General features: G+C 38.6%; 1 protein-coding gene across 1 annotated transcript in view; it reads left to right on the top strand.

The window, feature by feature from the left end:
* The first annotated feature begins 4,419 nt into the window (after nt 1-4,419).
* Nucleotides 4,420-14,913, top strand: part of ATP4B (ATPase H+/K+ transporting subunit beta) — a 25,454-nt gene continuing 14,960 nt past the window's right edge. The window contains exons 1-2 of the mRNA XM_074192109.1: nt 4,420-4,557; nt 10,565-10,693. Coding sequence (XP_074048210.1) covers nt 4,446-4,557; nt 10,565-10,693 — 241 coding nt within the window. The 5' untranslated portion in view covers nt 4,420-4,445. The remainder of the gene's footprint in view (nt 4,558-10,564; nt 10,694-14,913) is intronic.

The raw sequence follows: 14,913 nt of genomic DNA, 5'->3' as shown, positions 1-14,913 counted from the left end.
AAAATGTGGTAGAGAGGTGGAGGTAGAAAGAATAAATAATATAAAAAGTTCTTTGTATTTTCAAACCTCCAATAACTTCAAAGGGAGTTTGATTTATCTACCTTCATATGCCATTACTGCATAAAACTCAAGCCTCAGTAGTCACAACATTTTTTTTAAGTTTTTGCAAGGCAATGGTTAAGTGGCTTGCCCAAGGCCACACAGCTAGGGAATTATTAAGTACCTGAGGCTGGATTTGAACTCAGGTACTCCTGACTCCAGGACCAGTGCTCTATCCACTGTGCCACCTAGCTGCTCCCCATTCAAAACTTTTTAAGTTACTTTCTATTCAATTCCTCTCAGCAGCTATTCCAAACTTTTTCCTTCTCTCCAGTCCCCAGTGCTTGCTCCATCCCCCTCTCTCAACAGATGTCTTTGACTCCTATTTTGTTGAGAAAATAGAGGTCATCAGCCAGTACTCCCTCCTTTTGCATACCTCAAAACTTTTCTCTATCTTCATTCATTCTCTCTTCCTTCACTCATTTCTGAGGAAAAAAACAGGTATTCTCCTTATGATGTTCAATCTCATTCTCATCACTTTTGATCTCTTCCCTTCCTACTCTCATCCTACCTCTCCTCTTTTCTTTTTTTCTCTCATCTCTTCTCTCATCAGTCTCTCTGCCTCTCTCTCTTTCTCTGCCATTCTTCACTTTCTCACTCTTCAGTGTCTGTCTCTCTCTTCCCTTCCCACTCCCTACAGTACTGTCCAGGTCTTCCCTAATCTTTGACCTTGCCACCCTATCAAGCTGACTTCTTATTTCTCTCTTCTTCCTTCACTTCCCCTGGGGGGAAAACATCATTTCCACTGAAAGCTTCCCCTATCTTATCACCTACTCATTGTCAGTCCCTTACAGCCTATTTTCTGATTCCACTACTTAACTGAAACTAGTCTCTACAAATTTACCTGTGATCTCTCTCTCTCTCTCTCTCTCTCTCTCTCTCTCTCTCTCTCTCTCTCTCTCTAGGTTTTTGCAAGGCCATAGGGTTAAGTGGCTTGCCCAAGGCCACACAGCTAGGTAATTATTAAGTGTCTGAGGTCGGATTTGAACCCAGGTACTCCTGACTCCAAGGCTGGTGTTCTATTCACTTTGTGATCTCTTAATAAATCCAATGAGCTTTTCTCAAACCTTAATCTCCTTGACTTTTTTTTATGACTTTTTGATATTCTTGCCCATACCTTTCTTACTAGATATTCTCTACTCCTTTGATTTCCCTAACCATTCTCTCCTGTTTTTCTTCATTACTATGTGAATAGTCTTTCTCAGTCTCTTTGGTTAGAGCATCAACCATTTCCTTCTTCTTCAGCAGGAATGTTCCTTTAAGACTCTAGATTGGTCCATTTCCTCTTCTTTCTCTACATTCTCTTTCTTAGGGACAGCAAGGTGTGCAGTGGATAGAGTACTGATCCTGGAGTCAGGAGGACCTAAGTTCAAAATCTGGCCTGAGACATTTAATAATTACCTAGGTGTGTGACCTTGCAAAAACCTAAAAAAAATAAATAAATAAACATATATAAATACATTCTCTTTCTTAGAGAGCTCATCGTTTCCCATAAATTCAGACATTGCCTCTGTGCATGTGACTCCCAAATCTATATATCCAGTCTTATTCTCTCTACTGAACTCTAGTCATATATTATCAGTTGTCTGCTGGAAATCCCAAGGACATCTCAAATTCAGTGTGCCTGAAAGAAAACAGATTGTTTTTCTTATAAAACTGTTCTTAGATTTCCAGTGTGAATATAGAATCCTTCCAGGATCCTAGGTTCATAAATTCAGAGTTCTCCGGAGTTAAATGTGAATCTCCAGATAATTTACTGATTGTTAAACATTATCAATTCTATGCCCATTGTATTTCATGATCTCTTTCTCTCCATTCATACAGTCACTATTCTAGACACCTGCATCACCTCTCACTTCGGCAACTGTATTAGCTTCTTAACACCTGCATCACCTCTCACTTCGGCAACTGTATTAGCTTCTTAATTGATCTTTGCTTCTAATCTTTCCTCTTCCAAACCACAGTACACAGAGATACCAAAATAATCTTCCTAAAGCACAAGAATAATTGTGTCATTCTACATTGCAAGTAGGATAAAAAATGAAGGTTCTCCATAATCTGGACCCATCTACCTCTTCCAACCTTAGTTTATACTGCTTCCCTTCATAAATTCTATATTCCAGCTAAACTGGATTATTAGCTCTTCCTGGGAGTTATTACTCCATCCCAAATCATTATACATCCATACAAATTGCTCCTAGGTGACTACAACATACTCACTCCTCTCCATGTCATAATCCCTGGCTTCCTTCAAGATTCAGGTTATACCCTTTTGAAGCCTTCTCCAACGTCACAATTTTTAATGTTTCTGCCTCAATTTTCCTCATGTATTGTTATTGAGTCACCCCTGTAGAAGATAAGCTTCTTGAGGGCAGGGACTCTATTTAATATCCTATTCATAATAGGTGCTTTTTAAATGTTGAGCTAAGTGGTTCAGTGGAGAGATTGCTGAGCCTGGAGTCAGAGGAACTGGATTCAAATCCAGACCCTGGGCAAGTCACTTTAACCCAGGTTGTCTCAGTTTTCTCATCTGTAAAATTAGCTGGAGAAGGAAATGGCAAACCACTCTAGTATCATTATCAAGAAAACCCCAAATTACTTTGGAAAAGCCTGGAAAGACTAGTATAAACTAATGCTGAGTAAAATAAGTAGAAGCAGGAGAATATTGTACACATTAACAGCAACACTGTGAGATGATCATCTGTGATGGATAGATTCCTAGCAATTCAGTGATCAGGGACAAAATTGACTTGTTAAGGAAAATGCCATCCACATCCAGAGGAAAACTATGCAGTTTGAATACAGAGTAGAGTATATATGCTATGTTCACTTTCTAAAACTTCTTTTATGTTGCTTCTCTTTCATGATCTCCCCCCCCCTTAATTCTAACTCTTCTTTCACAATATGCCCAATATGGAAATATGTTAAACATGATTGTACATGTACAATCTATATTTGATTGTTTGCTACCATGGGGAGGGGGGAGGGATGAGAGGGTAGTAGAAAAATATGCAACTCAAAAGCTTTGGGAAAAAAATGAAGAGAGAAAAAAGGAAACCCCAAATCTAGTCACAAAGAGTCACAACTGAACGACTAAACAACAAAAAAACTGAATTGAATAGAATCTTCTCTGTGACCAGCCAGAAGATCTACATAATGCTGATCTTTATAATCTGCTTACAAATAGACTGCAGAAGACCAAGAATATGAGATCCACAGAACGGGTATAAAGTATTTCCTAAGCTCACCCTGCTTGTACAAGTCATCGATCCTACCTACTGGAGAGGGAAAATAGATATTAACTGATTAACAAGCATCTGCTGAGGCTATGCCAAACACTAGGAGATGCAAAGACAGTAAAACAGTCCCTGACCACTAGGATCTTATATTTTATCAAAAGAGATGACATGATTATATACAATGATACAACTGGCAAAATGAAAGATGAACATTGGACATTCTACCATGGGGATATATTCACTGATAAGTAAATACAACATAAACATCCCACAAAATACACAGTGATAGAGGGAGACACTAATAACTAGGTAATCAGGCAAAGTTTCTTGCTCCAAGTGGCAAATAGTCCTTAAAGATTTCCACATCTCACGGGATCACAAATATAATATTGCAGAATTAAACTCATTAACAAGCATTTATGAATTGCTTATGACATAGAAGGAAAACAGTGTGCAATAGAGAAAGACAAGGTGAATAAGACACAGTCCCTGCTCTCCTAGAACTTTTGATCACTAGGAGAACTGAACATCATGCACATACAATACGAAAAGGAATATAAGTCCCACATACAAATATATGAGGGTGTAATCTAAATTATGTCTTTTGGACTTGATTTTATGGCAGCTGCAGGAAAGAAAAAAGAAGTACTTCTTGTCTAAATCCAGTCAATGAATAGAAGTGAGTAAAGTCTGGGCCACAGATGGTCCCATCAATCACGGGGGGGGGGGAGCATTTTTCCTTAGTTATTCTGGAAACCATTGAAGTGATCAGGCTGGTCAAGGGCATAGCAAATAGTTATGTGAGCAGCACTGACTATATAACCACACAAATTGAAGGAGGAATTGAGGAGAATGGCAAAGGGCACAAGATAGCAGTTTAGCTTTCCACTGCCTTCAGGAACATAGAACAGTCTCACAATATTTGTCTATGACGATAGCTGAGGTAGGTATGATAACCCCCTTTGGGTGCTTTCTTTGGAATAAAACTACCCATAATTCCTTTGACCTCTAGAAAAGGAGACTATATAAATCGAAGAAAGGGCTTTTCTTTTCTGACTCTTGGGGCAGTAATTATCACAGATCAGGGGACTCTTCTGGTTGGGGAAAATGGCAGCTTTACAAGAAAAAAAGACCTGCAGTCAAAGAATGGAAGAATTCCGTCACTACTGCTGGAATCCAGACACAGGACAGATGTTGGGAAGGACCTTGTCTAAGTGGGGTATGTATGATTGGCAGCAGGTTTTCTCCATAAAGTTTAAGGATTAATGAAGGCATTCTCTATATGGGAGAGCAAGGGGAAGCCACATTCTAACAGAGGTTGGGCAAGTTTCTTTTTACAGGCGAGGAAACTGAAGTCCAGAGAGGCTGAACAATCTGTACATAGTCACTCAGAAAATGGTAGAAATAATGATTCAAATCCAGACCTTCTGAGTCCCAGTCTAGTGCTCTTACCACTGCACAAGGACACCTTAACCACACCCAGAGAAATCTGGGCTTCTTTCTGTGACAGCTTCCTGTGAACATACTCTCCATTTCCTTTCACTTGTTGGGCTCTACTATTATGCTGAAACTATGCTTTCAAATGACCTCCAAAGGGCCACATCCACCAACCAATTCTGAGTTCCCAAGCCTCCTTGATCTTTCAGCAGCTTATTGGGATTATTATTCTATTGTGATGCCTCTGGTATCAGGAGCTACTGAATTGGGAAAACTCAACCTGTAATATCAACTACCTCCTTATTTTTTGAATACACTCATCTCCGCTGACTTCTATGACATTTTAATTATTTTCTTGATTTTCCTTCCTTACAAATGATTCTTCAGTCTCTCACAAGGTTCACTTCTTCTTCCATGCCCCTCATGGAGTCTTTAGACCTCTTTTTGTCTCTTCCAATATTGTGATATCCACTTATATAATTTCAACTATGTCTCTGTAGAGGACTCCCAACCTTGTGTCTGTAGTCCTGATTCTCTCTCTCTCTCTCTCTCTCTCTCTCTCTCTCTCTCTCTCTCTCTCTCTCTCTCTCCCTCCCTCCCTCCCTCTCCCTCTCCCTCTCCCTCTCTCTCTCATCACACTTTTAAGTGTCTATTTCATAACACTACTGACTGTCTCAACAACTCAAACACATCAAAAACTCAGCTCATTTTCCAAACTCACTCTCCCTCTTTAATACAATACTCAGTATAGTTCTTTACTCTTCCCTCCCTTACTACCTGGAAACTTTTTTGCAAATCCTTGGGAATTGCCTTGGACAAGGCAAAAAATAAATGGAATAAAGAGAGAGAGAGAGTATGCCCCAAAATAGCTCTTTATACTACAAGTCTAACCCCCAAAGGCCTTATGGCAAGATTTGGAGACAGGTACAAATTGAATTAAAATTGAACTAGTGATTCCACTGATATCAGGAATTCCTGGATGATGTAATCCAGTTGTTTCTCTGCAACTTAAGAATTTTGCAGTGGTCCCCTGCCATTCAAAGGTTAAGCAATTTGCCCAGGGTCACATAAACAAAATGCACTGATTCTATCTTCCTAACCATCATAACCTAATGCCTTTCTTTAAGCAACAAAATTTGGATCACATAATAATTATGATTTAGAAACAGGGCTCCTAATTTCAATTCAACATTTTGGCAGATTTGTGCTATCTCCTATACAAATGGCACTGTGCTAAACAAAATCCTTCAGAATCTCTTTTCATCTCAGACTGGAATTAGGGGGAGTCATTTCTGCCACAAACATCTGGGAATTGTTTCTCCCTTCATTTAAAAATGATTTCATTTTTCCTTAGCTTACTGGCATTAGTTGACCTTTGCACAGTGAGCCACTGGCCTCCTTTCACCCCACATCCTCTCATCGGGATGGAGGGGAGAGGGAAGAGGAGGGGAGAAAAAGGAATTATCTCTCAACTGGAGTTGTTATTTAAAGAAGGGTTGAGCTCATCTAAACGAGCTGGCAGCCATTTGCAGATTAGTTCCCGGGGTGATGTGATCTGAGGTCAGTCCCTGGAGACAGCTGCTCAGCTACACAGGAAGATGAAGCTGCTATCTCTACCCACAGAGGCAGAGCCAGCACCAGACAGCTCCTGAAAATGTGGGGTTGAACTGATCAGCCACCCTCTATCTACCCACAGGGGCCTCAAGGTGTTGGCACTCCCATTAAAATGTCCTGGGAACCTACCTTACCCCAGCTGCTGGTCTGGGACTGGTCCAGCCTGAATGTTCTAAATGGTCTAAACCTTCACAGGATGAAGCACACTGAGGATAGACTCCCAAATCTGTGCCCAAGGAGAACTCAATTTAAATTTTATCTTTGTGTCTACATTGCCTAAGTCAGGCACTGGCACAGAGCTAGGAGGCAACCCTAGAAGGATTTAAATTTATAGATTTTAGAGATAAGGCAACTGAGACCTAGAAAAGTGAAGCGACTCATTTGAGGTTATCCAGTGTCCTTAGTAGAGGTGGAATTTCTTCCTCTTCAAACCTAGCATTCTTTTCATTGATTCAGTAAAAAAAGAAAACATTATAAACATGAGGGGTGAAGATTTTTCTATCTCCAAACAGGTTTTGGTTAAAGCATTTCTGTATGTTTCTTTGGACACAGTCCAAGTGGCACAGTGGATAGAGAGCTTGGAGGAAGACCCTGAGTTCAAGTCTGACCTCAGACATTTACTAGTTATGCACATCACTGAATCTTGTTTGCTTCAGTTTCCCCATCTGTAAAATGAGTTGGAAAAGGAAATGGCAAACCATTTTTTGCCAAGAAAACTCCAACTGGAGTCATGAAGAGTCAGATTTGACTGAAAAATTACAACAATTGTTTCTTTGGATATAGGACACAGATTCCCTGATGTAATTTAGCAAAATATTTATAAGGTTGGATAGAGAGGCAGCTTAGTATAATAGATAGCCAACTGATACTAGAAACAGGAAGACCTGGGCTCAAATGCCATCTCTATCACACATTAGCAGTGTTTCTAGCAAAGTTAATTTCTCAATGCTCCAGGAAATTAAGACTATAAATTACACCACCTACATTAGTGAAGGGAGTTTCTGAGGTCACATTTGAATTCAGGTGGTAATTATAACAATGATATCACAGGTCGAGTTTTATGCTATTTGGGGTGCCTACCTATTTATTGATCACATTTCTCCTCCCCTTTAAAAATTATCTTTGAAATATCAATTTTTTTCTAAACTTAACAAATATTCAATAAATTGGACATGTCTGTGTACAGTAAAAGAGAAGGCATATACATGAACTATGAATTTCCTATGTACAGTTCACTTTTAAAATTTATAATAAATTCAGCATGTAACCTTCAAAGCTGTCCTGCTTGTCTGTGACTCTTTCTGGCCTGCCTTCTTGTCTCTTCTATGCATTTTTCAAAATGCTCAATCATTTTTCTCTCTCCTTTTTCTTTCTTTCTCTCTCTCCCTTCTTTTCTGCCTTTTTGTCATTCAATCATTTCAGTCATGCATGTCTGACTTGTCATGACCCCATTTTGAGTTTTCTTGCCATTTCTTTTTCCAACTCATTTTACAGATAAGGGACTGAAGAAAGCAGGATTAAATGACTTGCCCAGGGTCACACAGCTTGTAAATGTCTGAGGTCACATTTGAACTCAAGTTTCCCTAAGTCTAGGCCCAGCACTCTATCCCCTGCACTACTGCTACATTTCCTCATACTCCTGTTTCCTTCACTGCTCCCAAATGGGGGTGGCGGTGATGGAGAAAATGGGGCAAAAAAAAAAGAAAACCCTTGAAACAAATATGGATAGTCAAGAAAAAAATTCCTACATTGGTTTTTTCTGAAAATGTGTATCTTATTTTTCCTTGTCAGTCCATACCTCTCAGGAAGTAGCTAGTAGTTTGCTTTATCATTGGTACCCTGAAATCATGGTTGGTGTTTCAAAGTTGTTTAAAGTTACACTTAATGTGGACCCTCATTATATAGCAAAAGAAAGCAACCTGGAAGTCAAAAGACCCAAGTTTTGTGATCACTAATACAGTACAAAGGCAGCTAGATTTGGAAGCAAAGGACCTGGGTTAAAATTTTGCCACATATTTCCTAAATAACTGTAAGCAAGTGACATAATCTTTCTGGGTCTCATTTCCTCATTTAAAAAATAAATGATCTTCCTCTAACCTTCCTTCCAGTTCTAAATTTATGAGAAGATGAAACATTTAATCTTTAACTGACACAATTATGAACTGATATTAACTCTCATAATCAGAATTCTTTCCTTTTCCTCATCTCTTGTTTTAACTGAACTGAGAGATATCCATGGAGGGAGGCCAACACCTGTTTCATAAAAAATTGTAACAGTCCAACAAAGAAATTAAAAGTAGCATTCCTGGAACAAAAAGTCAACACAGGATTTGGCTGTGGACAAGGCTGAAGGTCAGAGTGAAATCAATCAATTTATCAAATCAAATCAAAGCATTTATTAAACTGCCTACTCTGTGCATTGGCTCATTGCCCTCAATAAGATTACATTCTGATTTGAGGAAGGTATGAAAAGTCTACCTTTGCACATTAATCTGAAGAACAAGGTACTTACAAAATTTTAGATATAAATTCTTAGAGTGCAGGTACAATTTCGTTTTTGTCTCTGTGTGGCTAGCTTACCAGCATAGGCCCTGGCATATGGTGGATTTTCAATAAGTGTTTGCTGAATTTAACTGAATGGGTGTTGTTATGGTCATTGGTCAGCATTTCTGTGACAAATGGTTTATTGTTCTTTTTTCACAGTGTGATAAATAGTCTGAGGTCAGTGTTTTGATTCCCACATCACAGATGAGAAAATTGAGTCCAGACATAACTGGAGTTGACCAGCCAGTTGGGGAAGTAGAACCAGCAAATAAACTCAGGCTTTAAATATATGATATTTCAAGTTGCTGCTCATTTGACCTGCTCCTTTTGCCTCCTCCCACACTAAATTCATTTGGCTCCTGGCCTTTAAAGCTGCTCTGGGTCATTGGAGAGACTGAGTCAGTGCCTGGTGCCCACACCCAGTCACCAAGAAACTTGTGAAGGAAAGAAAAGCTTGGAGTTCTTTTATTACCTTATCTAAAAAATTATAACCAACAGAAGCTCATGGTCTACCACATGAAGCTTCAGTTTTTGAGATAAAAAAGATTATCTGCTTTAACATAATTTTTAAAATTTATTTGAAAATTCTAAGATAAAGAGAAAATGATCCCAAGTAATTAAGTGATCAGGATTTAGTCACTAAATCAAAAGAATGAAATCAAAAACAAAAATAAACACTCTCAACCTACTCACCTGGATAGTTTTAAAAAAAGACAGGAAAATCAAATCATCACGTATTATTTCCTCTTTTGAAATATCAGGGGGCAGCTAGGTGGCACAGTGGATAAAGCACCAGCTCTGGAGTCAGGAGTACCTGGGTTCAAATCCGGTCTCAGATACTTAATAATGACCTAGCTGTGTGGCCTTGAGCAAGCCAATTAACCCCATTTGCCTTGGGAAAAAACCTAAAAAAAATATAAAGAAATATCAGAGTGTACAACAGACATTCTTGCTTATACTTTAGGTTTTGGTTTTTTTTGCTAGGCAATGGGGTTAAGTGACATGCCGAAGGTCATACCAGCTATGTAATTAGTATGTGTATGAGACTGGATTTGAACTCAGGACCCCAAGGCCAGTGCTCTATCCACTACACCACCTAGCTGCCCCTCTTACTCATACTTTACGCAGAGTTTGTTGAAATCCATAAAGTAGGTTGGGCAAATTTTCAGGATGTCAAAATTATCAGGGTGGTATGTACCTGCTGTTCTTATCTTCTCTCCTTGAAAAGTACAAAACTTTCAGATAACCCCAAAGACTACTGGGTAGGTATTTGACTTTTCAAATTTGTAGATGTCATCTTGAACTTCCTCTAAGTTATGCTCCCCTTGAATTGTCACTGAACAGGAAATTCAAGGACACTCTATAAGGGTAGTCAGTAATATGGTGTTGTGGGAAGACATTTGGATATTAGCTAAAAGACTATCAGCCTAGCCTTCAACTCACCTGTAAAATGGAATTATTTAATTAATCATTCCTGGATTGTTGTGGAGAAGGATCTTTATAAAACCTAATATTTAACTGTGCTAACCTTAGTACATTTACCTGGCTAATTTCATTGCTTTCCTAGCAAAGCAACAGGGACCAAATTAATAGGGCTGGCTACTTTTAACCTTTTTTTTTTCTCTTCACAGTGTGGATTAGTCTCTACTATGTGGCTTTCTATGTGGTGATGACTGGGCTGTTTGCCCTTGCCATCTACACTTTAATGTGGACAATAGATCCGTATACACCAGACTACCAAGATCAATTAAAGTCACCAGGTAAATATATGATTTGACTTGCTTCAACTCAATATCAAAAACATGATTTATACTGATGTCTGAATTCTTCATTTTATCTCCATGGTTTAGTTTTCCATATTAGAAAAAATCAGATCCAGTTATATTTATAATGTACCAAGTATGTGCATAGCACTATTAATCATCTCTTGCAGTTCCTGGTTTCTCATCTCTACTGGCCCAAATTTTAAGCAGGGTTGGATGGAAAAAAAAGCAGACTGGGAATAGTAGGAGGGGACAGAAGGTCTTTTTTTTTTAAAACAGAAAGTCTATTTGCTTCATATTCTCTAAGAGTTTATAATTTTTATAATCTGAGGAGAAAATAGGAATAGGAAAATAGGAAAGCAAGTAGAGAATAAGACTATAAATACTAGAAAGGGAAGATCAACTGGCAGTGCCAACTACTGACCTTGTTATTTATTGCTAAGGACTTCTGGGAATTCAATCTCATCTCCATATGACTTCCATTAAAAAGTGCCCCAAATGAGCATGTGGACATGGAATTTAATATATGTATTTAAATAATGATGTTTGTCCTTCATTCTCAAAGAACACCATGACATGACATTAGGGATGAGAGGACAAAATACATAAATTACATTTGAGTGAGATGGTGCTGTACTAAGTCACCATATTCTCACTTTCTCCTTCAGAGCCATCCGGATCCAGTGGGCAGATAGGAATCAGGATAACTGGAGATGTCACTGGATGTGTGGCAATCAAGGTTAAGTGACTTGCCCAAGGTCACACAGCTAAAAAGTGTCAAGTGTCTGAGGCTGGATTTGAACTTCAGTCTTCCTGACTCCAGGACCAGTGCTCTATCACCACACCACCTAGCTGCCTGTATTTAAATATATAGGCAAGTGACAGATAGCTTGGCATAGTGGAGTTGGCCTTGGACGCTTGTTTTAAACTCAGTGTCCCGGGTAGATCTCTTGAGTATAAGATACAAAATAGATGATGAACTACAGTGGCAAAGAATTTCAGTCAGGAATAATAATAGCTATAACATATATATATATATATATATATATATATATATATATATATATATATATACACACACACACACATATATACAGATATACATATACATATAAAACTCTTTACAAATATTATCTCATTTTGTCTTCACAGCCCTGGGAGGTAGGTGCTATTATTATCTCCATTTTACAGTTAAACCGAGGCAGACAAAGATGAAGTGACTTGCTCATGTCACATTTAGTAAGCACCTGAGGCTAGATCTTCCTGAGTGCCAGGCCCAGGCCAAAGCATTCTGTGATACCTAAATGTCTATGTTAATTCCTACCTTTAATATAAGGATTGTGTGGCCTTGAGCTGATCATTTAACTCCTCAGCCCAGAAATTCTCTGTGACTATAGGCTGCAAAGAAGTTGCTGATCTGCCCTGAAAGAAACTTTTTCACTGGGAGTTTATTGGCAGATCAACAAAATCACAAATATGATAAAACTATATTTGATAAGCAGGAAAGCAAGATAAGCATACATTATAATTTGGTTATAGATCCACTTGCATTTTTTCTTCAATAAATCCATTAAATAAGATTAGATTTAATTTTTCTCATTAAAGTTTTTTGGTGAGGAAATTTTGATTTTTTCATTCATTGTGTAAGCCATCAGCATTGTAGTATCTGCATATTATAATATTTTTGCCTTCATCAAATCATCAATAAAATATTGGACACAGTACTAAGGAAAGCTTCCTATGATATTCCATTCTCCCTGCATCACTCCATTCTTTGGATCTTACTTTGATTCTACTTACACTCTAAAAATATCTTCTTTCAAAGTACCACATATTTTAACCTGCACAAGTGTTAATGAGGTCAGGTTCAAATATGATGATTTTTTTAAAAATAAATTTTATTGATGTATTTGTTTTTACATCATCTATATTTCCCAATATGTCCTTCTATCTTTCCCTTCCAGAAAGCAAAACCTTAAACAAAAAATAAAAATGAGAATACAATAGTTCACTAAAGTTGACCAACATATGACATCATTAGCAGTATTTCATACTCATAATCCCCCATCATTTCTTTGGGGATAAGTTTGGTCATTATAATTTCCTAGAAAATATATTGCTTTAAAAAAAATAATTTTATATAGAAGCTCTACTTTTGTGCACTAGAATCACATCTTATTTTATTAGCATGGTCAAACAATAGGGGATTCAAATTGATTCATCCTGGATCAAGGATGTCACAGGGTCAAATCACCCTACAGTAGAAAGGTACATTTTATGAGCTGTTCACCTTTATCCCCTTCCTCCTTTCTCCACTCCCCCCACCCCAATCTTCCAGCATTGGTGCTGCTTCATTTGGCAACACAAAACTCAGGAATAACAGAAACAGAGAATCCTGGAATTGTTAAGAGTTGAAAGAGACTTTGGAGAACATCTTAATCAATTTCTTCATTTTTCTGATGGGAAGACTAAGATACAGCACAGTTAAGTGATAGTAATTAGAGAGTTGAAAGACATCTAAGGCCATCAGATATCTTACAGATGAGGAAACTGAGACCTAAGGAATTAAGTGACTTCTTCAAAGACACATAGTGACCATCAGAAGCAATCCTTTCCAAAAACAGTAAATGGTTACAACTAATTAGAGAGCAACTAGGACTTGGGGATCCTAACTTATTATCCAACACTATTTTTTCTTTCTTTCTTTCTTTCTTTCTTTCTTTCTTTCTTTCTTTCTTTCTTTCTTTCTTTCTTTCTTTCTTCTTTTATTTATTTTTTATTTAATATTTATTCTCATTTTGTACAAATTTTTTTTATACACTAATAAAATATACTTGTTTAAGAGTAAACAAAATACGCCCTGCTCCCCATAAATACAGACTCGCTTGAGTGATAAAGGGGAGAGAAAAAAAATTTAAATTAAAAAAAATAGTAATAATTGTAGGTATGGCCAGGTGGCACAATGGACAAAGCACCAGCCCTGGAGCCACGAGCACCTGAGCCCATATCCGGCCCTGTACACCCAATAATCACCCAGCCGTGTGACATGCAAGCCACCTGAATCCCACTGCCCTGCAAAAACCAAAAAAAGAAAAAAAAGACACAAAATAAAATAAAATAGTAATAATAGCAGGGGTGGCTTGGTGGCAGACAGAGCATTGGCCCTTGAGCCAGGAGCACCCGGGTCCAAATCCAGCCTCAGACACCCAACGATCACCCTGCTATGAGGCCCCAGCCAGGCCACCCAGCCCCATTTGCCCTGTACCTCCCCCCCCAAATAATAATAATAAAAAATGTGCTTGAGTCTTTGTTCCAACACCAGCAACTCTGTCATGGGTGGATCGCATTCTTTAGGATAAGTCCAACACAAAAGTTACTTCCATATTTTTCCACCATTGCCATTGCTGATCGCAACTCCCTCCTTTTGTATTTCTCCACTATCATGTACTATATTTTCTCTGTCTTTTCACTCTGACTCTGCTGTAGGGTCGCTGAGTGGCACAGCAGACAGATCCCTGGGCCTGGGGCCAAGATGCCCTGAGCCCCCCTACCACCCATTAGGCCCAGCATCCACCAGGCCCTATGGTCCCGGACAGGCCATCCAATCCCAGCCCCTTGCAAGAAGTAAAAAAGAAAATGTGTTATATCTGACCACTCTCCCCCCATGGTCCATCCTCTCCTCCATCACTCACATAACCCCCATCCCCCTGTCCCCCTCCTCTCCTTCTTACTCCAAATGCCTATACCCCATTGCATATATATGCTGTTTCCTCTTCTAACCACCTCTGATGAGAGCAAAGATTCCCTCATTCCCCCTTGCCTTTCCCCCCTTCCTTATCATTGCAATAGCTCATTGAAATAAAGAAAAATCTTATTATCTGAAATATCTTGGCCTATCCCCCCACTCCTTTTTCTTTCTCCCATTACGTTTCCCTTTTTTTCTATTGATTCCATTTTTACACCATATTTTATCTTCAAATTCAGCTTTCTCCTATGCTTCAACTATAAAAGCTCCCTCTACCTGCTCTATTAACTGAGAAGGTTCATATGAGTATTGTCAGTATCATTTTTCTATACAGGAATATCTGTAGTTCATCAAGTCCCTCATATTTTACCCTTCTCCTCCACTCTCTATGCTTCACCTGAGTCCTGTATCTGAAGATCAAACCTTCTGTTCAGCTCTGGCCATTCCAACAGGAACATTTGAAATTCCCCTG

This window comes from Macrotis lagotis, chromosome 6 (assembly GCF_037893015.1).
Source record: "Macrotis lagotis isolate mMagLag1 chromosome 6, bilby.v1.9.chrom.fasta, whole genome shotgun sequence".
Lineage (NCBI taxonomy): Eukaryota > Metazoa > Chordata > Mammalia > Peramelemorphia > Peramelidae > Macrotis > Macrotis lagotis.
This window is presented reverse-complemented; position numbering and strand designations above follow the sequence as displayed.